The following is a 24,952-nucleotide window of genomic DNA, read 5'->3' as shown; positions in this document are numbered from 1 at the left end:
ACCAAAGGAAATGTCATGAAAGTATCTTTGGCAGGAATATCCTTAAAACCTGTACTTTTTATACACTCCTCAAGAGGGGTGAAAAATGAGTCATTAAAACTTACCTCTTGAGGTTCAAAGTTAGTTCCAAAGATATTATCATGTGAAATGGACATTTGCTCATTGAAACACAATTGAAATTCATCATTTTTATCAAAATGTAACCCATTTTCACATACAACATTCCCACCATTCATGCTAGGATCATTTTGCAAATTATTAGAAGAAATAACTTCACACAATACATTCAATTGCTCATGTATATCACCAAAGTGAGAAGCTAATTCATCTAACCTTTCCTCAATCCTATCAAAACGGTCAGAGGTTGCATTTGCTAGCTTTTCTATGGCTAAATCAAATTGATTAGAATAATTTTCTACAGCTAGCTCCCAAGATGCATTAGAATCATTAGCTAATGGTTCACTTTCTAACTCCCAAGGCAGAGTGCATTAGCTAACTTCTCTATTGCCAACTCCCAAGATGGTTTTGATTCATATTGGACACTTTCAGGTTGGTAATCGTAAAAATATGAAGAATTACTATAAGTACATTGATTATCCAACCATAAGCAGGAGAATTGCTTCCAATTAGCACTATATTGATCAAAACAAGGATTGTAATGCTCTAATTCATCATAATAATCCACATTTTGTGCTTGCATACATGTATTAGTAGCATGATAACCTCCACACAAGTCACAAATCACATGATAAGAATTAAAAACATTAACATTCCTCCCTCTGCTCAATTTCATGCACAATTGGTGTCCATTTGAACTTGTAACTTAATTACATCAAATTTTGCCTTTAAGCACCTTAAACCATCTTCAAAAGACATACATTCAGTAAATTCTTGGTTACCTCTATTAAAGGAGCTTTGCACTTGGTAACCATCCATTGCCAATCTTCCACTTCTCAAGCATTGTCCTCCAAATTGACCTACCCTTCTCATTATCTAAAATTGCTTTTAAACAACCTCAAAAGCAAAATTAGTAAGAAAAATAGGTAATGAAACACATACACACATAAAATACAAAAATAACAGAAAATAACATTCACACTATAACTAATGAAATGTCTAAACTAATAAAGTTACTCTTCACACCGATATTGCCAAATCTTCCCCGGCAACGGCGCCAAAAACTTGACGGGTATTTTACATACGTGCAAGCTAAAAAATACCGAATTACACCCGTTCACTGCAAGTATACAGGTCAACTAGTAGTTTAGGGTATATATCGGGTCGATCCCACAGGGAAGAGTGAACAATTACCGGTATTACTAAAGCTTCTCTATTATTTAGACTATCAATGAATTATAACAAATTTAACCTACTGAAATTATACAAAATAACAAATAAAAGCTCCTTAGGTTGTGGTATCCCTAACTACTCATGCAAGTGCTATATTTGGATCATTAATTACTACATCTAGGCTAGTTATGGTGTAATTTCCTTATGCATTTGAATCCTACTTTCGTAGTGAATCAATTATACTTATAACAAATCCATACCTATTCTCATGGTTATGAAATTAGCTACAAGTTCATTCTTCAATGAAATTACATGAAATGAATCACTAAAAACCACATAGATGCACCTCTACTTTCGTGAGTGTACTCCCTATGTTTAGCACTTCTTGAACTAGTGTTAAATCTCAATTTTCATTGCAGAAATAACACCTTAGATAATCACAATTAATGGTACCAGATTAATCATGATTTAAGAAGCCAAAGTGCTAAATAACTTGCTCAAATCGTAGCAATCAAATAACCAAACAATTAACACTAACAATCATAGAAAGTTCAACCAAACCCAAGGTATAAACTTTAGAAACACATAATGAACACAAAATCCAGAACTTGCATATTAACTAAATTTGGAATCAAGTACAAAAGATAAAGAGTTGAAAAGGAATGTAACCCATGTCACTTGAGCTCATCACCTTGCCTTCTTCATCTCCATCTTAATCCTAGTCTAGCAATATACAAGAGTGGATGAATTACACTAGCTAAACTATCCTACACTAAGGAAATGGAAGAACTACATTTCTGCACTCTTCAAGCTTCTCCCGTATGTTCCTCTCTATTTTCTGCTATGGACTCCCAATCCCCTTTTTGCAATAAATTTTTGGCTATTTAATGATGAAAGGTGGTCAAGAAATGAGGATTACATCTCCCTTTTACAGCTGGGAATGTTTCTCACATGTCTAGCATCCAATGTGAGTTGGTGGAGGTGAAATTGATTTTTTACGCGTACAGAGCAGCCTTTTCTGACCAGTGATCCGAGCTGCTACAGTACCTCGGATCCGTATGGATCCGAGCTCGGATCCACTAACCCAGAAACAACCGAGGGTTCGGATGAATAGTGGATCCGAGTGTGGATCACTTGCTCTGTTTTTTGCCCAACTTCAACCAATCTTTTCTTGATGTTAGAGGCTGAACCAGCTCATGTCGAAAACACGAAAGTTGTAGCCTTTTGAGTTATCTTTCTAATGCATCAAGAATCACCTCATTTGGATCTGTGTAGGCTGAGATATGACTGAAATACCCTTGCCTGCTCATTGCCCTGTTCCAGCTTCGACCAGTAGAAATTTGCTATTGTAATTCGGCATTTTGACCTGGAAAACCTTCAAACTGGATTTAGATGTCTTCACCAAAATTGTAGATCTATCTCTTATCTTCAAATTGGTTCAAGAATCATCTTAATCCGATCATTGTAGCTCAAGTTATAGCCGAAATACGAAAATGTGTCAAAACTGTCAAAATACACAAAATCCAAGTAAAAAGTGATAAAAACCTCATTTAATCACTTAAAAGCATTTTTCACCAATTATAGCCAAAATGATTCATATTCTACCAATAATATAACTAAAGTGACTAAAAATAATATAAAATATCATACAATTATTACGTAAATTAGTCACTTATCACATTCAGCCATTAACCTCTTGTAGCCAGATCTTACCGTATATTCTCCTCCTTCACTGTACTTCCAATAGTTTGAATCTTCTCTCCCAGCTAAACTGATTGGTATACTGAGAATCTTCTCAGCATCAGACTTGTTGAAAGTTCTGAATACCACGTTTGAGTTCCATCTTTTGTTATTGATCAGCTGCTGAACTGTGTCAAATTCACAGTTTTGGGGCCTTGGTGTAGATGGCTTACCATTTGGAGCTTGTGGTATCCACTTATGCTCCCATATTTTAGTGCTGCTGCCGTTACCAATTCTTCTCAGTATACCTTCTTCCATTACTCCTCTTACACTCATCAGCCCTTTCCAGAACCACGAAGCACTACCTTGCACTTTGCATGAAAAAATTGATTCCTTAGGAAAGTACTTAGCTTTCAAAACTTTGCTCACAAGGAGATTTGGTTTAGTAATTATCCTCCAAATCTGTTTTCCTAGCAGAGCTTTGTTAAAAGCTTCCAGATCCTTAAATCCCAATCCACCATCCTTTCTTTCCTGAGCCATTTTCTTCCAAGCAACCCAATGCATTTTGTTTTTGCCGTTGGCTTCCCCCCACCAATAATTTGCCATAGCTGAACTGAGATCCTTACACAATTTCCTTGGCAATTTGAAACATGACATGGCGTATGTTGGCATGGCCATTGTGACTGCTTTGAGCATGACTTCCTTCCCTGCATGGCTTAACAACTTGTTCTTCCAGCTTTCCAGTCGCCTGTTGATGTTTTCTCCTATGTAGCCAAATATTTGCTCTTTTGTCCTAGAGATAACCATAGGTAGACCAAGATATCTCCCTTGTTTCACTTCTTCCATGCCTCCAAGCTTACTACATATCTCCTGTTTTTGACTATTGGGCACGTTCTTGCTGAAGATCACTGATGACTTCTCTAAATTAATCAACTGTCCAGAAGTTTGTTCATAAGCTTGAAGTATATTCATGAGCTCCTCAGCTTGCTGCACCTCCGCACCACAGAAGATAAGTGAATCATCCGCAAAGAAGAGATGAGTAATGTTTGGGCCTTGCCTACTAATCCTCATACCTTTTAATCTCTTATTTTCAGCAGCTCTTTGGAGTAAATTTGAAAAGCCTTCAGAGCAGATCAAGAACAGATAAGGTGACAATGGATCACCTTGTCTTATCCCTCTTCCTGGCTTCACATATCCCTTGACTTCTCCATTGCAGTTAAAAGAATATGACACAGTCTCCATACATCTTGCAATCCAGTGTACCCATTGTTCACAAAAACCCATTTTGAGCATCACATCTTTCAAAAAGTGCCATTCCACTCTATCATAAGCTTTAGCCATGTCTAACTTGATAGCCATGTAACCCTCTTTCCCTTGCCTTTTGTTTTTCAGATAATGCATATATTCCTGAGCTATGATCACATTATCAAGTATTTGTCTATCAGGAATGAAAGCAGACTGATTTTTGCTGATACATTTATCAAGGACTGGTTTAAGTCTGTTAGCAAGGATTTTTGAGATGATCTTGTACAGCACACTACACAGACTTATTGGCCTATAGTTTTTCAGACACGTTGGATTTAAGACCTTGGGTATAAGAGATATAATGGTATGATTAATGGATTTCAACATACAACCAGACAGGAAAAAGTCTTGGACTGCCTTGAAAACATCCTTTTTTATCACAGTCCAGAATTTTTGAAAGAATAGTGGGGTCATTCCATCTACACCCGGAGCTTTATCCGGGTTCATAGAAAAAATTGCTGATCGAATTTCCTCTTCATGAACTGGTCTGGTCAGATTAGTATTCATCTCCTCAGTAATAGTGTGATTAACACCCCTCAGCACCTCTGAACTATCTCCTACTCCACCACTAGAAAACAGCTTGTTATAAAACATGGACATCTCGTTGACAAGTTCCTCTTCGTTCTTGGTCCAAGTTCCATTATCTCTTTGGATCTCACTGATCTTATTCCTATTCCGCCTACCCCTTACACTAGCATGGAAAAAACTAGTATTTTTGTCTCCCTCTCTTAACCAGTTTACTCGAGCTTTTTGGCTCCAAAAGGATTCCTCCTCTCTATACGCCTTCTTCAATTGTTCCTTAAGCTCGGCCCTTCTGACCTTTTTGTTCTCCACACTGGACCTTTCAAGCGTGTCCAGTTTATCCTTGAGATCAGAGATACTAGCTCTAGAGTTTGCTTGGAAAGTGTTTTTCCACTTTAAGATCTCAATTCTACAATTTCTCACTTTCCTAGTAACTCTAAACATATTGGTTCCCTGCTCCTCCTTACTCCACGCCTGCTCAATAATTTGCTGAATACCATCCTTTTGAATCCATCTCTTATCAAAATAAAACCTATTTTTCTTTCTCCTTATTGCTGGATCAGTATCCAGCATGAGCAGACTATGATCAGAAGCAAAGGATTCAATGTGCTTGCAAATGGCCCCCTCAAACTTCTGGCTCCACTCACAGCTACTTAGACATCTATCCAGACGTTGCCTTACTTCTCCTATATCATCCCAATGGTTGCTCCAAGTCCAGGGGTGGCCCTCAAAGCCAATATCCACTAACCTATTCACAGCAATAAAATCCCTAAAGGCCTTAAAACTATTCTCCTCTCTCTGGATACCCCCCCATTTCTCTTCATTAGAAATAATATCATTGAAGTCTCCTGCTATCACATACTTCTCCCCCCATAATTTGCTCCTATCCTTCAACACTTTCCATTGTTGTTTTCTAATTTGAGAATCACAACTTGCATACACTCCTATAAACCACCATTCCTCCAAAGGATCTCTTCCTCCTATTTTAGCTTCTATAGTGAAAGCTGTTTGGATTGTCTTCATGACACTAACCCCATCATTCCATAAGAGGCACATGCCACCTGATCTATGCATAGCTTCAGTAACCACAATATTGTCAAACTTCAGCCAGCTTTTGACTCTACTCATATAATGTTCCCTATTCTTAGTCTCACTCAGAAAAATGATATCTGGAGAGAAGAGGTTATTAACCTCCCTCAGATGGGGAATTGTCAAGGGGCTCCCCACTCCTTGACAATTCCACACCATAACCCTCATTTACCCATGGGGGCCCCATTAGGGAAGGACCCCACCTCCACTTGGTTAGCCTCTAACACCACCATCATCTCAAAGGATTTAGTCTTCTTACAGTTCTGATTCTTACTTCCATCGCACTCCATATCGTTACCTATCATCATTGTTTTCCTTTTCCCCCCACCAGCTTGATTGCTACCCTGGCTAGTCAACTCTCTAAGAGGCCTTCTAGATTTAGAAGGGGAAGACACCTTTCTGTTCAACCTTTTAGATTGCTTCCTGATTGTCTCTTGTATTTTTCCATTCTTGGTACTCGCCTCATGTGTCATCAGCCTAGTCTCTAGTCCTCCCTCCACAGTGCTAACACTATCTACCACGGGAGTTCCACCTATATTGTCCTCCTCCATTGCAGTCTTACCACTCACAATGGAGTTCAAAGCTGCACCTACTCATTGTGCTCTTCCCTGTTCATTCTTTACAGCCTCTATATGTTCCTGCTCCTCTTGCTGCCTATTTGCTCCTTCTAAAAGTTCTTCCTTTTGAGAAAGAACAGTCTGATCAGCATCAATCCTCAACACATTAAGGTCTTCAGAAATGTCCTGTCTACCTGCCTTCTCTTTCTCCAAGACCTTATTCAATTCCAAATGATTCTTCTCCAGCACACTACTCGACTGACCCCTTTCAACTAATTCCCCATTCAGGAACTTCCAATACCGTTTATCCTTATCCATATCAGTTTTGGTTTGCCTAGTCTGAGTAATTCCTTTAACTATTCCTGCTCTCAACTAGGGGCCAAACTGATTATCCACATTCCTTCTTGAACTTTCCTGCTGTTTGGTGCATGTCCTTTCACCATGCCCTACAAATCCACAGTTATAACAAAAATCAGGACAACGTTCATACTTAAAGGCTACCCAGATCATTGTTCCTTCGATTTTAACTATGGTTCCTCTCAGAAGAGGTTTAGATAGATCCATAGTCACAAACATCTTCAAGTGCCTTCCTTCCTTTCCCCCCATTTGGAGAATTATAACATCCTTAACCTGTTTGAAAACAGCCCCTATCTTTCGTCCAACCTCTTTCGAAATCCAATGCATCGGTAAATTCCACACTTGCACCCACACTGGAGCCAATTTGAACGCTTCCACATCTCCTTCTATTCCTTCCTTCCACCTGTTCAAGACCAACATTTGGTTATCTATAACCCACGGCCCTCCTTCCAAGATCCTTTCCCTATCCTCATGGTTTGGTATGTTGAACTGGAAGAGATTTGGTCCTAGCTCTACCACCCCCAAATTTTTGGGGTACCCCCAGGCTACCGTGGCAAACCCTTTCACCCCAGTAAAACTCGCTACCTTTTCACTCATAATCCTCCCTATTATGCTATCCTTACACTCCCTGACACCACTTTCCAGGTCCCCTAAGTCCAGCGTAGCTCCAGAGAGCTCATTTCCAGCTAGAGAAAACTTCTGCATCATGTCACTCAAGTCCGACTCCATAGCAACAAACAGAGGTACTACGGGTAAAAAATCACACCTGGTTAAGGAGATGAGTACACCGACACAAACCCCAGAGGAGACTGAAGAAGGCGACAAGAAAGAAAGGATCAGGCTCCAAAACTCGACAAAGCTCAGAGCTTGAACACAACACAACTATCAGACTAACCACCAAACAGAGCTACAGAAAATAAAAAACAGCAGCTTTACCCACAATACCCAACTACTCAAAGAGAACAAGCTAAAAATACACGCAAAACTTCAAACCTGGAGATATGGCTGCGGGAAGCAGAGTACACTATCAAGTTCGACATGGCCTGCTGCTTTATACACACGACTCTTGCAATCCTCTGTCCTGAGACCAACCCCACCACAATTTTGTCAGCATTAACACTTGCATTTACTATGTCCGAGCAACAATCTATAGTTTTTGGAACTTAGGAAGGTTGTTGATTTTAGTGCTTTGCCGAGAATCGCGTGAGTTTAGAAGTTTGAAAACTTTTGAAAACCCACCAGTAGGGGGAAAGTTCTCTCAAGGAGAGAGAAAAGTTCTCTCAAGGGAGAGAAAAAAAACTTTCGATAACAAAAGGACTTGTAGGACAGGAGTTAAATACCAACAAGGGCCTGGTGAGAGAGAAGGAAATGAGATACCTCAACTGTGAGAAACCACCGCAGGGCTGGATTAAAATGAATGTTGATGGAGCATCAAGGAACAACCTTGGAGGTGCCAGTGCTGAAGGATTAATTGGAAATGATCAAGGATGCCGGCTAGATGGATTCAATGCGAACTTAGGTAAGGCAACCAATGTTGCAACCTTACTTGGGCTCAAGATTACCAAGAGTTCAGGTCACAAGGAATTGGTTATTGAGACTGATTTGCAGTTTGCCATCTCCCTGATCAGAGTAGCCTCAGAAGACAGCCAGTATCGGAATTTGATTGCAGAGACAAAGGACATGCCGAAGTTTGACTGGAAGTACAGATTGGAACCAGTGTTGTTAAACTCGGACCGGATAGCGACTTGGCTAAACTACTGGGTCAGGGGTTAACTGGTCAGATCGGTTAGACCGTTCTAAAAAATCCGTTGACGTCAGCATATGTTATCATTATTTATATTTTATAAATTTTAGAAATATTGAAATTAAGTTCTTGGTTATATTTGACCAATCATAAAAAATGTTTCAAAAATATTAGACTTGCAATCAAATATACACCTAATAATTATATATAAAAATGTAAATTCATGGTTAAAATATGTCTATTCTCCCAAATTACTTGAAAAACTAAATTAAAACAAATTAATGCTAGTTTGAATCACTGATGCTAAATTAATGAGATCATAGGGATGAAAACATCTTGATTTAGAGATCATTTAGGAAAACGAGTGATTTTGATATTTACACTAAATGGGTGACGTTTTATTATTCCTATTAATAAATAAAAATATTGCAATTTAGGTAACTCAAATTATGTTTTGGAAAAAAAAAAGGAAAAGTTTGAGAACTGGGTCAACCAGTCAAATCAGATCATTGGTTTAGCCGGTTTTTGATGGTTTTGACTGATTTTTTACCAAAGCGATTTTCTATTACAAACTAGTTCGGAAAGAAGGCCGGTTCACGGTCGAATCGGTTGAACTAGCCAGTCCGATCTAGGTCTAACAACACTGATTGGAACATGCTTGGCATGAAGGAAATGTATGTGCAGCTCATCTAGCAAAAACCACTGGAGTTGACACAATCAAGTGGTCAGAGAAGAGTTCTTATAATTTTTTCCACTATCAAGGTTCTAATCTTGAATTTACCAGTTAGGGATAGAAAGAGTGTGAGGAGGGGAGAGGGTGAAAAAAGGAATAATTTCAGAAACCTCCCCTGAGATTTCTAACAATTTCACTAGTCTCCCCTAAAATTTGCGAAATTAGATTTACCTCCCTTGGCAAAATTATGGGCCCAGTTATTTACATCACATGGAGAGAAATTACTCATATACCCTATGACATTATGTCTTATTAGAAAATAATATTTAACGATTGAGTAGTTAAAGTGCTAATTAACTATTAGTGACTAATTAATGAAAATAACCATTGAAAATTTCTATAATGATGAACGATAACTTGAAATACAAAATAACGCCAATTGATATATCAAATGGCACCATTTTGTAATTGATAGAACATGACAATGACTAGAAATCAATTATACACAATAACATAAGAAGAAGGGCTCTGGTAGAAAAAAGGAGACAAGACAAAAGAACAGTGTTTGTGAGAAAATTTTCTTTGAAACTCTTGTAAAGTAATTTCGTGGAACTAAAGGAGAAAGGAGGGGAAAAAAGGCAAAATTCAAAAAAAATTTTTTGTTCAAAATCATAACAAATCTCACATTATGATAGACGACTTGTCTGTTTTATTAAATCTTGTGATTACTAATGTAGTTTTGTTACTTATTGTGTTATCTAATGTATTAAATGTGAACTTTTTAAGTAGTGAAATTTGTATGTTAATTATTTATAACTTTTAATTGTTGTCATTCATTTATTAATATAACTTATACACATGTATAAGGGATATTTATAGAATAAAAGTTTCACTTCTTTCCTTAAAGTACTTTTTTAGTATTACTTTTTATGACTTATACTAATTTTATTACCAAAACCTTAATCTTAGGAGAGTTTAGTGTAATTTTACAAATCTCATGAGAGGCTAGTAAAATTATTAGAAACCTTTGGGGAGGTTTCTGAAATCATCCCAAAAAAATCAAGTGAAATTTGGAAAAATTTTAGCTATGGTTTGGCAGTGTACAATATCCTCCAAACATTCTAAAAGAGCTTTTGGGCCAAGATGTATGCGGAGTGTCAATTCCTCCTTTAGGTAATACTAGTTAATTTGGGTCTCGCGCGAGGCACGAGGTTGCCCAAATATGACAATTGGTAAGTGCTCAAAAGGGTCATGATATATTAAAAACACAGTATTGCTGCAGTAAGCACATTAAATTTAAAAAGAAATAGTGATTATCCAAACTAATAGTAAACTGTTATATTTACGTACATAAGAGTCTTTCCATAGATGCTTTCACATTAATACTTTATGATTCAACAGCATTAATCATCATAGTTCTTCATGATATTTGTTATTATCGTTGAGCTAATACATGAAAAATTACACAAAGAGAGTGAGAAATTTTTTATAAGGGAAAAAAATCCATACAAATCGAACTTTTTATAAGGAAAAAAGACAAAAATCATGAAATCATAATTCATCTTCTTTTGAATATTCAGTTCAACAATAGATTGGAAAATAAAGAAAATTTAAAAAATAAATCATAAAAGTCTGTGATAGCGGAAGAGGTTCTATTTGGGAAGTGACATTGGTAACAAGGTTGTAGACAGCAGTCAGTCATCACTTACTGTCAGATGTTTGGGTTGCACCCACAAATTTTTTTTTTTTTTTTCCTTCTGTTGTTATATGGAGAAGACAATTTAGACTGTAACATTTCAGAGTGTGGGATCGGAAAATCCATGTGGCAAAAGCATATGAGAAGCACCACATAATTTGCTGACATGGTGAGCATAGTTCAGCTCCAGCAAAGCCCAGCAGTCCCACCAAAAAGTATGAAATGATTAAAAAGGACACCTACTAAAGGTATCAATAGGGGACCAATTGTACTGTTCCTAAGCCCATTCGCACTTTTATTCTCTTAGGATGTAATGGACCTGTGGCCCTCCATTGTTCCCAAAAAAAATATACAATAAGAAATGATTGGACGTACAATTAACCAAAACTTGTATATTCTTGGAATAAAACATGGAAATTCTTGCCTGCTTGAAACACTACTAAAAGTATATACTTCATTTATTCACTAGTAATTGTGAGATTGATGAACAAATTTATTCTCCCCTCAAATTCAAAAACACCTAAACTAGCTTGTCCAAAAGAATAATACCTTAAATTAAACATATGCACAGTTCCTCTCTGAGACACAGGTAACTCAGACTTATGTGGTCCATTATTATTTTGTAAATACAGAAGTACAAATAAATAGAAAAAGTAATTTTATAAATTTGACAACAGCGAAGAATGATGAATAGCAGGGAAAAACCTATTTATGCCTGTTGAATATTCATAAAACTTGTAACCTTAGATGATGAATGCCCAAATATTTATGCTGTCCATTAAGTTTTCATGAGTACTAATCGCATTTTAATATCACTTCGAGTCATTTGATAGTAAACAGTCAAATTAACTCAGATATACACGAAAGACCTTTTTAAAACGTCTACTTGACATATTCCTTAAAAGAAAACTAAAAATTAATACTCCCATATTTGAAAATGGTATTTGGAGTCCTTTTCAAAATGATGAAGGTTACGTCTAATTTACCTATCTACCTTTGTTTGCATCCACAAAATCTATAAAAAAAAAAAAGTCAATAGTCCGGTTGGTTTTTCTTTTTTTTTTTTATGATCCTTTCATAAAATTAATTTGTAAGGACTCAGAGAATTTTCTTGCACATCAGAAATGCTGGAAAACTTTTATTAGGAAGGCTAAAGTAGAAAATTTCACTAAGAGCCTTGTCTACTTCTGATAAGCCCTTAGTACGCCAAAATAGCGTGATGTCGTTGTAGCAAGTTGTGAAATGATTAATAAACCAGTTGATTACTTTGCAAATTTCAACTAATGAATCACTAGTTCGTCTCAAGCTTTTTGCATATGAATTAATAATTAAGGAAGACTTGGGCACTATTTTAGTCCGGAAACGTTTAGGTTTTTCACTCTATAAATACTAGCCTAAGCTCCCCGAACCATCTTGCACCAATACATCTTTCCACATATTAAAGCTAAATTTGATCTCTTCTTCTCGAGTCCTTTTGTTCTTCAATTTCTCAAAGATATCATGGGAGCCATCACTTACGATCACACCTCCCCGATCCCACCAGCAAAGCTCTTCAACATCATCCTTGATGCTGATAAACTCATTCCCAGAATCTTGCCTCAGGCCGTAAAGAGTGTCGATATCCTCCAAGGCGATGGTCATCAGACTGGAACCATCTATGCAGCGCAGTTTGGTGAAGGTACACACCCTTATTACTAATATCCGTGCAAATATTGATACAAACTTGTCAACGCATAACCATTTGTTTCAAGATCGAGCTTATATCAGCACCTAGCATGGCTATGGAGCCTCTGGTGCTTATTTCTTGGGTAAATTACTTTTTACCCAGTGTGGTTTTATATTTCACGACACCATCCTGTATTGTTTGATATTATCCACTTAAATTTCTTATGGTTGCATGTAAAGTGGAAATTAGATAGTAAGCGCTTCCGGTTGTGGAGGTTGATCGAGATGTGTCCTTAAAATACGTGATAAATATGAAATTTGGAATATGAAAATTACTCAATCCTGCTATGGTCTTGTATTTGACCATATAATCTCCTTATAATTTTTTTTAAAGTGATTAGGACCTTATTTAATTTTGTAACTTAAGTGAGAACGTAACTAGCATTTTAGCTGATAGTGTAATTTTAGGTACTTACAATCTATTTTCCATTTTATAGAAAGTCACATAAGGATTAAGTGGATAGCATAGAACAATAGGTGGTTACCATGACCATATAAACACCTATGATTTTATGTAAAGTGATTAGAGCCTTTTTTTTGGAAAAAAAAAAAAAGATTAGGGCCTTATTCATTTTATAACTTAAGTGAAAGGTCAACTAGTATTTCAACTAAGAATGGAACTTGGAGATGTTTTCAGTCTATTTTTCATTTTATTGTAAATGATAGGAGTTTTTAAGTGGATAATATTGAAAAATAGGTGGATGGTCCGGCAAAATGTGAAACTACAGAGGGATAAATAATAATTTACTTTTATGTGTTTTTGGTGTAAGTTAAAAAGTGGCAAGTTGTGACCAACAACTAAATAATACAGGAAGCCCACACAATAGTGTGAAGATCCATGTTGATGAGGTAGACGAGGAGAACTTCATCTACAAATACACCGTGATTGAGGGAGATGCTCTGCAGGATGTGATTGAAAAAATCGCTTTCGAGGTTCAAATCCTACCCACTACTGATGGTGGATCTGCTGATGGTGGATCCATTATCAGCATAAACAGCACATACTACACCAAGAGTGATGCCGAGATAACTGAAGATGTCCAAGAAATTATCAAGTCTGGGAAAGAAATTGCTGCTGGAATCTTGTTCGAGGCTCTTGATGCTTACCTCTCTGCCTACCCAAATGCCTACTAAGTCTTCTTCATTAGTTTCTGTCCAAACAAGAATAATCCAGTATTGTGTGTGCCTTCTATAATGCAATGCGTGGCTTTGCTTTTACTGCTTTCTTTTTTCTTGATTTTCTTTCTTTGTTATGTCTTCGGCTTCATAGTAATTAATGCTACTACTTAGTTGAAATGATATTCTTGTTGGGTACGTTGTATGGTCTGATTTATGGCATAGAACATGGATATGTAATAGAATGTGTGCATTTCATATTAAATTAAGTGAATCTTCTGTAAACTATCTTCTTTATTTATTTATCTATTTATTTTGACATGGAAATTCTTCTATTAACCCTAATAAATTAAGTGAATCTGGTTTATTCCATCATCTTTTTGTTTGACATGGATATGTCTTAGGACCATATAAGGATTTTGACCAATTTGGATTAGATAGGGAATCCTGTGGTGGGACTTGAACCCCAAACTAGGACTCATATAGATATATATATTTCCCACCTACTTGCTTTCAAAAATTGGTTATTCTTATACATTATCAGTGCGTAAAATATTTGTTACATGTGTCAATCTAGATATTTAATGTATGCAGTTGTCGCATTACATGAGAAAATATGCACATAGGACAAATATTTAGGGTTTATGATTTTTCAAATGGAAGTTTAAATTCTTTAAAATGACATGAGAGTTAGCCTTGACTCTTCCCTTCTTCGCACATGATTTGAACTCTTTTACGCATTAAACTTATTAGTCTGTTTTGCACGTTGGGTTCAGATTTTTTTGCTTTCTGCCGTGATAATACTCTAGTTCGCTAGACTTCTTGTTGGCTTATTGACTATATCTTGTCAATTCCTATCAACTTTGTTTATTGGGAAATTGCCAACTTTCATTCCTAAACTTTGGGCATGCATACATTTCTTCCTCAAACTTTCTGACATAACACATTTAGCATCTAAACTATCAATTTTTGACAAATTTCATCCTTAAGTGGAAAACTAATCAATTTGAATGGAAATTGGATTTGGGAAGAAAGCTATTGGGGTTGGAAGAGTGAAGATAGCCATTCTATTTTGCTGATTTTAAATCACACAAGACCTTTTACTGAACAGTCTCATGCTCATTAGGAGTCCAATTTCCGTTCAAATTTATTAGTATCTCATTTGAGGATGAAATTGGTCAAAAATTGATAGTTTAGATAATAAGTATGTTACACTAAAAAGTTTGAAAATGAAATGTGTCCATGGATCAAAGTTTGGAATGAGAACTGGCATTTTCCCTTGTTTATTTATCACGAGGAACTTGTGAAAGGTGGTGTGAGCGATAGTTATCCCACACTGATTAGTCAAGAGCATCAAAATTAATCAACAGACTATATGTGTACGTAAATGCAGCCTAGATGCAACAAATTAGATTCATGCATCCAAACAAAATTGAATTAAATAAAATAATTTCTAGGCATAAAGAGACAAGCTACAAAAATTATAGTAAGGGTACAATGCAACATATGGAAGTATAAAAATTGCATGGATGGTGTTGCATATTACTAAAACAAGAAATTAATCTTTCATTAAAAAATTAAGCATAATAAAAACTATGAAAAAAATGAATCAAAGATAAATTTGAAAGGAAGAAGAGTATCATTTTTAGGAAAAAGTCAGGTGGAGAAGGGAGGGTAAGAGAGTTAAACGAAAACTTTGGGTGAGCGCAGAGGGAAGGAACGGGAAGCGAAATGAAGAGTTGAAAGAAAATTTTATAAAATATTACAGATAAAACTGTAATTTCTCAAAAGTTAGGGAATGACCGCCACTACTGATCAATCCCCTCCCTCCAGCTTGCCAAGTGATCTAAGAAGAGCCTTGTTTTTCATAGCAGGTTAAGCATAAAGGTTCGACCACACCCTGTTTGAGTCACCTACTGTTCAAAGCAAAGTAGCAAATAAAAACCATTCTGAATGGACAACTAAAAAGGTAAGCCCCTGTATAAAATTTTCACAATATCGATAACCAAAAGCATGCAAAAATTGCTATTACTAATTACTTAAATAAGTATATTTTCCTTGTATGCGCTTTCTGTGCATTATTGCGGGGGTGAGAAACTATAGTTTAACCAAATATTGCAACTATTTGTTTCAATGCTTTAACGGATCAAAAAATTGCTTCTAACATGGGCATTTAACAATCCTACACTTCTTGGATCTTGGGTGTGGAATCTGTCTGTCAATTAACCATTTTTTTCCTCCTAGATAGTATATCTAATTGAAGTGAGTTAACAACCGTACACTTCTTGGATCTTGGGCATGGAATGTCTCTCTCAATTAACCATTTTTTTCCTTCTATATAGTGTATCTAATTGAAGAGAGTTAATGACTCAATGGACATTTGGGTTTTATCCATTTTTGCTTCTAATTCTCATTCAATTAATTTTATTTATAATTTCTCTGCCTTTCAACAACTTCTATCTCTTTTAATAAATTTAAATTATTCTTTTTATCCATATGTTATAACTTTGCTTTGTCTGAATTTAGTTGTTACATTGGTAAATTTGTTAACTTGATAAAATAAATCATTCATGTAAAAACAGTTGGCTACATTTTTTTCTGTTGAACTGAAAATGAATATGAGTAGGTGTATAATCATATTCATAAGAAAATTGAATTACTATCTCTTAGATTACCTATTACCTTTTCAAGCATTATGTATAGCGCCAAATACACTTTACCCCCTTATGGTATAGCTATTTTTTTAAATAACACCCTTATAGTTTTAAAAGCTATATATAACTCCCTCATAGTTTGGATTAAAATGTCAAAGTAATGAAAATGATCATTCGTAACAGAATCTATAAAAATATTGAAATTACCCTTATTTAAAAATTAAAATGGCTGAAGTAACTAAAATATATAAACATAATATCCATGATACTTTAACCTTGTATGGTTTTACATTTTACCATATAACCCTCTTATAATTTAATGTTTAACCATATAACTCTCTTATGATTTTCAAAATATATACATAACTCCCTGTAGTTAATAAATAATTTTCAACTTTATATAGGGGTATTTTTGACATCTTAGTTGACTCCGTTGTAAAATGCAAATTCCGTCACATTGACGTTTTAATTCAAACCATGAGAGGGTTATCTATAGCTTTTGAAATCATAGGGAGATTATGTAAAAAAAACACTAAACCATAAGGGGGTAAAGTGTAATTTGCCTTTATGTATAATATGTAATGAATATTGTCACATTGTAAGAAATTTACATATAAAAGTTTTTAAAGACTAATATGGTAGTTAAATGTTTGGAATAAAATAATATCTGATGTAATTATGAATAATATGTAAAATGATGATGAATTAATTATGCTTTGCATCAGTTCATGATGAATCACAATAAAAATATTCCGCACTGATGCATAGCGAAGCACTAGTTCACTGTAATTGGTAAGTGTTTATTATATGTTTCTAAGTAGCATTAGGTGTTTACTTTTGGTATAAATTAGGGTTTTAGTGGTATAACTTGCTCTCTAAATTTCTAAATTTTGCAAGTTTCATTTGATTACATTTGCAGGATTTAAGGGGTGTTATAAACATGGGATTGATAGAGCAGTTATTTGACACATTTTGCATTGTCATCTTGTCCTAATTTTGGCTATTCATGGTGCTAAGAAATGGAATTTCACTCATATTTGATATTTGTGTGAATTGTAGGTGGTTAGCATTAAAAATGATATCTTGAGGTGAATTTCCAGAAGACTTCTCATTTCAGGGCGTGGCCACGCTAGACAAAGCGGACGCTACCGAAAAGCCGGACCCTGGTCCACGTGAACCGCGAGGAGCATGGGATTAAAACTTCAAAAGGCTTGCTTTTGTTTCAGTCAATTGGGTCAGACGTGACTTGGCTCTTAGAGGCTTCAATTAAAAAAAGAAAAGAAAAGGCCAGACGTCGGGGGAATGAGAATGAGGAAACTAGGTCCACATGGACCAGCTACACGGGATAAAAACTCCAATGAAGAGAAGAGCTCTGCTTCGCGTGGATTTCCCCTGCGGCGCTATATAAGACAACAAAAAAAGGGGACGCAGGGGGAGGAGAGATTAGCTTTGATTTTCTTTTTCGAGAGGGGTCAGGCGATTGCAGACTTTTGTAGCTTTTCGGTTGTTACACTTTGACTCCTTGGCTTTTGTTTTGACTCTGCACAATTTACGTTAGCTTTTGTTCGTACACTTGCGGCTCGAAAGCAAAGACGAAGGCAGGGCCTTCTCTGTTGTTACTGCAATTAATTCCCCTTTCCCAATTCTTCGTCGAATAATTGAATGATTTCAATTAAATCACGCGGGATTGGCACGATGAGGAGCGGCTAATTTTCTCCTCTACCCAAAGGTTGACGCGAGGGCGCGGTCCATAATATCTGTGAGATCTAATCGAATTCTCATTATTTCTCCCCATTTATTGCTATTCGTGCGTTTCCTGAATTAATTGTTCATGGGTATTTTATTAATTGAATATCAACGGCCGGGTATTTGATTTAATTTAATAGCCTACTACCACGTTAATTAAATAGAATCCGTAATTGTTCATTTAGTTAACACCTCGTGGCAACCACCACAATTGGCTTTATGATGGGAAAACGCAAGATCTAATTTAAATAAACCCTCTTAGCGTGTTTATTGGTTAGGGTTGGGTTCTTCTAGTTTTAATGCAATTGGGTAATTAAATTCCTACGGTCGTACCTAGGGTTGTTATCTGGTTAGAGAAGCAGTCAATGGTCGTACCTTGACTGTCGAAAGAGTAAGGAAGAACTGGTTGTCAGAGCTTGTTGATAGCTATAACCAACCTAGTGATGAATGGACGAAATATCTTTGCATCGATGATCATTTAGTTGGACCGTGCCTGAGCAATTGATCATTTGGGTAGAATTTTATTAATTGCTACTTTTTAGTAACTTGTGCTTTGTGAATTAGTTTTGAATTTGGTTTGTTTTATTTCTTTTTCATTTACCTCCCATTAAAAATCCCCCATTCTATTGATTTGGAAAGAAATAATTTCCTACCCGCTCCCTGTGGAATCCACCCTACTTGCCATTGTATGCAAAATTAATATTTTTATAGACAAATCTGGTATATCGGATCAAGCAAACTCTTCGGGAACAGGGTGAATCAAGTAACCCATTGCACACCTAGGGTCCCTGTTCCAGTACTTGAATTTGTTCTATAATTAACTGTGGTGGTAATTAGGACTTTTTAGTATTTATTATTGCACAGGTTCGGCACCTGTCAATTTTTGGCGCTGTTGCCGGGGAGCTGGCGTTTGGATTATTTGTTTCTTTTCAAATTCAGTTTTTATTTTATTTTATTCTTCTTGGTATTTTTGCTAGTTTATGCCCCGTTCTTCTCGCACAGGTGAATTGATGTACGACCCTGAGGTTGAGAAGGCAGCATGTAGGCGGAGGCAAGAGACCAAGAGACGAAAAGAAGGGCACTCGTTAATTGCAAACGAGTCAGTAGAAGACGAAGTAAGCATGGCCAACACCCAAACATTGAGGGAGCTGGCTATCCCGGAGCTGACTCACCAGCCCTTATGCATCACATTCCCCACTTTGGCTGAGAATACTGCTTTCGAACTGAAGTCGGGGTTGATTCACCTCTTACCTTCTTTCCATGGTCTCTCTGGCGAAGAACCCCACAAGCACGTTAAGGAGTTCGAGGTAGTTTGCTCTAGCATGAAACCTCCTGGGGTCACTGAGGAGCAGATAAGACTTAGAGCTTTCCCCTTCTCTCTCAAGGATGCAGCAAAAGATTAGTTGTACTACCTACCAGCAGGTAGTATTACCACATGGGTACAGTTGAAAAAGAAGTTTTTGAAAAAATTCTTCCCTGCATCCCGGGCTGCGAGTTTGAGGAAGGAAATCAGCAGCATTAAACAGTATCCCGGGGAGTCCTTGTATGAATATTGGGAAATGTTTAACAAGTTGTGCACTAGATGCCCGCAGCATCAAATTAGTGAGCAACTGTTAATCCAATACTTCTATGAAGGGCTCCAATCAACCGATAGGAGTATCATTGACGCTGCGAGTGGGGGAGCACTTGCAAACAAGACACCGAGGGAAGCGTGGGAGCTCATCGAAGCCATGGCAGAGAACTCCCAGCAATTTGGCTTCCGTGAGAGCAACCCTACCCGTAGAGTCAATGAGGTAGAGACTTCATCCATACAGCAACAACTGTCAGAGTTGACGTCTGTTATTAGGCAATTAGCCATGAGAGACATGCCGCGAGCGAAAGTATGTGGAATTTGCATGAGTATGGACCATTGCACGGACACGTGCCCCATTCAGCACGAGGACGGGGCAGAACAGGTAAACATGGCCGGAGGCGTGCCCGCGCCCCGCAGACAGTACGACCCGTTCTCCATTACGTACAATCCGGGTTGGAGAGACCACCCCAATCTCAGTTATGAGAACAGGCAGCAAAATCAATTCCCTAATCGTCCACCAGGATTCCACCAGCCATGGCAAGCAAAATCTCAACCCTCGTCCTCCAATTCAGGGAGCTCCTTGGAGGATATTGTCAAAAGCCTGGCCACGACTACTACTCAACTCCAACAGGAGATCAGATCCTTGTCCGCGAATACCGCGCAGCTCCAGCAGGACACAAAGCGGATAAGAAAGACCAAGATGCCCGAATAAGCCAACTGGCAACTGCCATCAACCGCTTGGAGTCCCACATTTATGGGAAATTGCCATCGCAACCCGAAATAAATCCCAAGAATGTAAGTGCCATGATACTAAGGAGTGGCAAGGAACTGGAAGGGCCTAAAGTGGAAAATCCAAAAAGCAAAAATGAGGAGGAGATAGAAAAGGAAATCGAAGAGGAAAGACGAATTCGCAAAGAGCCTAAGGTAACATCTATTCCTTCGATCCCTATTAAATCTAATCTAGCCCCTTTTCCTTGCAGGTTGGAAAAGACAAAGATGGCAGAAAAGGAAAAAGAAATCCTGGATGTGTTCCGCAAAGTTCAAATAAACATTCCCCTATTGGACGCGATCAAGCAGGTACCCAAGTACGCAAAATTCTTGAAAGACTTGTGCGTTAACAAAAGAAAGCTAAGGGGTGATGAAAGAGTGATGGTAGGAGAGAATGTATCAGCTGTACTTCAAAGGAAACTCCCACCCAATTGCGGAGATCCAAGTATGTTTACTATTCCCTGTAAGATTGGTCATGCTAGTATCAAAAATGCCATGATAGATTTAGGGGCTTCTATTAATGTGATGCCTAAGTCAATCTATGATTCCCTAAATTTAGGACCTTTAAAAGGCACGGGGATAATAATTCAATTGGCTGACCGTACATGTGCTTATCCAGATGGGATAGTTGAGGATGTTTTAGTGCAAGTAGATGGATTAATTTTTCCTGCTGATTTTTATGTGCTTTACATGGATGATAGAAGTGCCCCAAATCCATCACCCATTATATTAGGAAGACCATTTTTGAGTACTGCCCAAACTAAAATTGATGTTAGTAAGGGTACTCTCACGATGGAATTTGATGGAGAAATAGTCCACTTTAATATTTTTGATACAATGAAACATCCTGTTAACTCTCATTCTGTGTTTGCTATGTATACCACTAATCCCTCTGTGCAAGAATTTTCTAAGTTTGCTTATAGGGGTAAATTCAAGGTTGCTGTGAACAAGTCCTATAGGATGAAAGCAATTCATGAGGTGAAAATGGAGAGAAAATTTAGGAAAAAGATTGCACTCAATGGCCACGTGGATCCCGGAGGAGGGCCACCAATTACAAGGAAAATTCAATTACATCCAGACTAAAGAGTGGTGCTATGTCTAGCCAAAGACATTAAAGAAAGGCGCTGCTTGGGAGGCAACCCAAGGCTTCTTTTGTTTTAGTTTTCTTATATTTTTGAAGTTTTTGTTAAGTGTTAGTGTCATTTAGTGGGTTGTTATTTTGTGACAGGAAGTTGGCAGTTACACATGCCTACGCTAGGTCGTCACACCTTAGGAATGGAGTTTTGGAATTGACGGTCAGAAGACTATAACTTCCAAGGCGTGCCCACGCCTTCCAACCCTTCCGAAAACGAAAGTCAAAAAGAAAACAATTTTCTCCTAGCCCCACTTTTCTACTTTTTTTTTTATCCTGTCTTGTCTAATCCCTTTTCACTTTGTTTTAGCTTCAGTCTTCTCCTTCCTGTTCGTGTTGCGTCCGTCGCCGCCTCACCCTCCTCCGCCTTAGTGTCTCGCTTTCCCTCCCCAGTAGTCAGGGAAGTTTTGCTCCATTTTTCTTTGCACTTTATTTATCCTTGCTACATTGGGGTCAATGTAGGTTTTAGGTGTGGGGGGGTGGTTTCTATTATTTCTCTCTATTAAAAAAAAAAAAAGGAAGATAGTTAGTTGACTTTTTGTTTGCTATGACGAATTTTGCAATCACAGTACTTGGGTGTGTGGTTAATTATACTAGCTATGCATTTTTGTCTTCCCTTGACTGTGTTGTTAGATATTGAGTATACGGGACTTGACCCATTCTTGAAACTTTTGGGAGCTTTTGAGCCATGCATGAGCACATTATTCTTGTTTGCTCTATTTTTGTTTGATTGAGTGGGTATCGCACATGGTATTGACATTCTAGAACTTGTTATTTTATACATGTCAAAACCACATTTTGTTGAACTGGATGCATTGAAAATGATAAGGGCATTTAGGATTTAACTTTCTACAAACCATGCCTTCATCTTATTTTCCAATAGTGAACCAACTTGAGCTTTTATCCTTTACTTTCGGTTGTTAGCTGTGTTTGATAACCCATGACCTTTCTTTTTTTTTAGACTTTCTTGTTCAACCTTGAGGCATTAAGAGATGTCTGAAATTCATTACTTATACAAGGCAAATAAATCTATGGTCGCAAGTGCTTCCAGAGTAGATGCTGTATGGCGCTGTTTCTGTATATCTGAGATCGAAAAAAAAGAAAAAAAAAATTAGTTAAAGGGGGGCTCGTGAACAGAAGACTCCAGCCTACAAGGCGTGCCCACGCCTTGCGAGCCGTCATACAAAAAAAAAAAATTCGACCCTTGCACAGTGTGTACAGCAAATGAAAACTGCCTTGTTTGTGAAACTCCTCCGGTAGAGCACTGTGGTTATATGGTGAGTTTCGGATATTCTCTTGACTCATTATCCCCTATTTTTACCTTCTTACCCCGCCTTTCACCTGAACCCCATTACAACCCTATCGAAGTCCCTTTGATTTATGTATTTAGTTCACTTTTGAGTGGTGGAGATGTGATAAATGTGCAAGCCTATGGTAATGGCATTCCGTGATGTTGATTTGAGCGTTCCTAGTATTCATATCTCTTCTTTGACTTACAACCTATCCGGTGTATTCTTATTTTGGCGACACGGTCAGGGATCTAAGGTGCTTGTGTTAGTATAGCTTAGTGCATGACCTTTGCTCTCTCGGTTGCACTTCTAAACTCCGAAATGCTTGAGGGCAAGTATTGTCTAGGTGTGGGTGGATTTGATAGAGCAGTTATTTGGCACATTTTGCATTGTCATCTTGTCCTAATTTTGGCTATTCATGGTGCTAAGAAATGGAATTTCACTCATATTTGATATTTGTGTGAATTGTAGGTGGTTAGCATTAAAAATGATATCTTGAGGTGAATTTCCAGAAGACTTCTCATTTCAGGGCGTGGCCACGCCAAACAAGGCGGACGTTACCGAAAAGCCGGACCCCGGTCCACGTGAACCGCAAGGAGCACGGGATTAAAACTCCAAAAGGCTAGCTTTTGTTTCAGTCAATTAGGTCAGACGTGACTCGGCTCTTAGAGGCTTCAATTAAAAAAAGAAAAGAAAGGGCCAGACGTCGGGGGAATGAGAATGAGGAAACTAGGTCCACATGGACCAGCTACACGGGATAAAAACTCCAATGAAGAGAAGAGCTCTGCTCCGCGTGGATTTCCCCTGCGGCGCTATATAAGACAACAAAAAAAGGGGACGCAGGCAGAGGAGAGATTAGCTTATATTTTCTTTTCGAGAGGGGTCAGGCGATTGCAAACTTTTGTAGCTTTTCAGTTGCGACACTTTGACTCCTTGGCTTTTGTTTTGACTCTGCACAATTTACGTTAGCTTTTGTTCGTACACTTGCGGCTCTAAAGCAAAGACGAAGGCAGGGCCTTCTCTGTTGTTACTGCAATTAATTCCCCTTTCCCAATTCTTCGTTGAATAATTGAATGATTTCAATTAAATCACGCGGGATTGGCACGATGAGGAGCGGCTAATTTTTTCCTCTACTCAAAGGTTGACGCAAGGGCGCGGTCCATAATATCTGTGAGATCTAATCGAATCTTCATTATTTCTTCCAATTTATTGCTATTCGTGCGTTTCCTGAATTAATTGTTCATGGGTATTTTATTAATTGAATATCAACGGCCGGGTATTTGATTTAATTTAATAGCCTACTGCCTCGTTAATTAAATAGAATCCGTAATTGTTCATTTAGTTAACACCTCGTGGCAACCACCATAATTGGCTTTATGATGGGGAAGCGTAAGATCTAGCTTAAATAAACCCTCTTAGCGTGTTTATTGGTTAGGGTTGAGTTCTTCTAGTTTTAATGCAATTGGGTAATTAAATTCCTACGGTCGTACCTAGGGTTGTTATCTGGTTAGGGAAGCAGTCAATGGTCGTACCTTGACTGTCGGAAAGGTAAGGAAGAACTGGTTGTCAGAGCTTATTGATAACTATAACCAACCTAGTGATGAATGGATGAAATATCTTTGCATCGATGATCATTTAATTGGACCGTGCCTGAGCAGTTGATCCTTTGGGTAGAATTCTATTAATTGATATTTTTAGTGAATTGTGCTTTGTGAGTTAGTTTTGAATTTTGTTTGTTTTATTTTTATTTTTATTTTTATTTGCCTCCCATTGAAAATCCCCCAATTTCGTTCTGCTAATTTGGAAAAAAATAATTTCCTACCCGCTCCCTGTGGAATCGACCCTACTTGCCATTGTATGCAAAATTAATATTTTTATAGACAAATCTGGTATATCGGATCAAGCAAACTCTTCGGGAACAGGGTGAATCAAGTAACCCATTGCACACCTAGGGTCCCTGCTCCAGTACTCGAATTTGTTCTGTAATTAATTGTGGTGGTAATTAGGATTTTTTAATAATTATTATTGCACAGGTT

The 24,952-nt window shown here is 37.4% G+C and overlaps 3 protein-coding genes across 3 annotated transcripts; 2 read left to right on the top strand and 1 right to left on the bottom strand.

Annotated features, from left to right (window-relative positions):
• Nucleotides 1-6,815: 6,815 nt before the first annotated feature.
• On the bottom strand, nucleotides 6,816-7,529 carry LOC113774320. The gene has a single exon (XM_027318871.1). The coding sequence runs from the start codon at nucleotides 7,527-7,529 to the stop codon at nucleotides 6,816-6,818; it is 714 nt and encodes a 237-aa protein (XP_027174672.1).
• A 684-nt stretch (nucleotides 7,530-8,213) lies between these two features.
• On the top strand, nucleotides 8,214-8,573 carry LOC113774319. The gene has a single exon (XM_027318870.1). It carries the CDS (start codon nucleotides 8,214-8,216, stop codon nucleotides 8,571-8,573), a length of 360 nt encoding a protein of 119 aa, XP_027174671.1.
• Nucleotides 8,574-12,413: 3,840 nt separating this feature from the next.
• On the top strand, nucleotides 12,414-13,772 carry LOC113773245 (major allergen Pru ar 1-like). The gene is made up of 2 exons (XM_027317844.1): nucleotides 12,414-12,591; nucleotides 13,450-13,772. The coding sequence occupies exons 1-2, from the start codon at nucleotides 12,414-12,416 to the stop codon at nucleotides 13,770-13,772; spliced, it is 501 nt and encodes a 166-aa protein (XP_027173645.1).
• The last annotated feature ends 11,180 nt before the right edge of the window (nucleotides 13,773-24,952 follow it).

This window comes from Coffea eugenioides, chromosome 6, assembly GCF_003713205.1.
Source record: "Coffea eugenioides isolate CCC68of chromosome 6, Ceug_1.0, whole genome shotgun sequence".
Classification (NCBI taxonomy): domain Eukaryota; kingdom Viridiplantae; phylum Streptophyta; class Magnoliopsida; order Gentianales; family Rubiaceae; genus Coffea; species Coffea eugenioides.
This window is presented reverse-complemented; position numbering and strand designations above follow the sequence as displayed.

What these genes read in the sequence shown, in the direction of transcription:
- LOC113774320 (XM_027318871.1), bottom strand. Translation starts at nt 7,529, where the DNA reads ATGGAGTCGGACTTGAGTGACATGATGCAGAAGTTTTCTCTAGCTGGA.
- LOC113773245 (XM_027317844.1), top strand. Translation starts at nt 12,414, where the DNA reads ATGGGAGCCATCACTTACGATCACACCTCCCCGATCCCACCAGCAAAG. An exon ending in TGCAGCGCAGTTTGGTGAAG is followed by an intron (nt 12,592 to 13,449) that starts GTACACACCCTT and finishes TAAATAATACAG; the next exon opens with GAAGCCCACACAATAGTGTG.
- LOC113774319 (XM_027318870.1), top strand. Translation starts at nt 8,214, where the DNA reads ATGAATGTTGATGGAGCATCAAGGAACAACCTTGGAGGTGCCAGTGCT.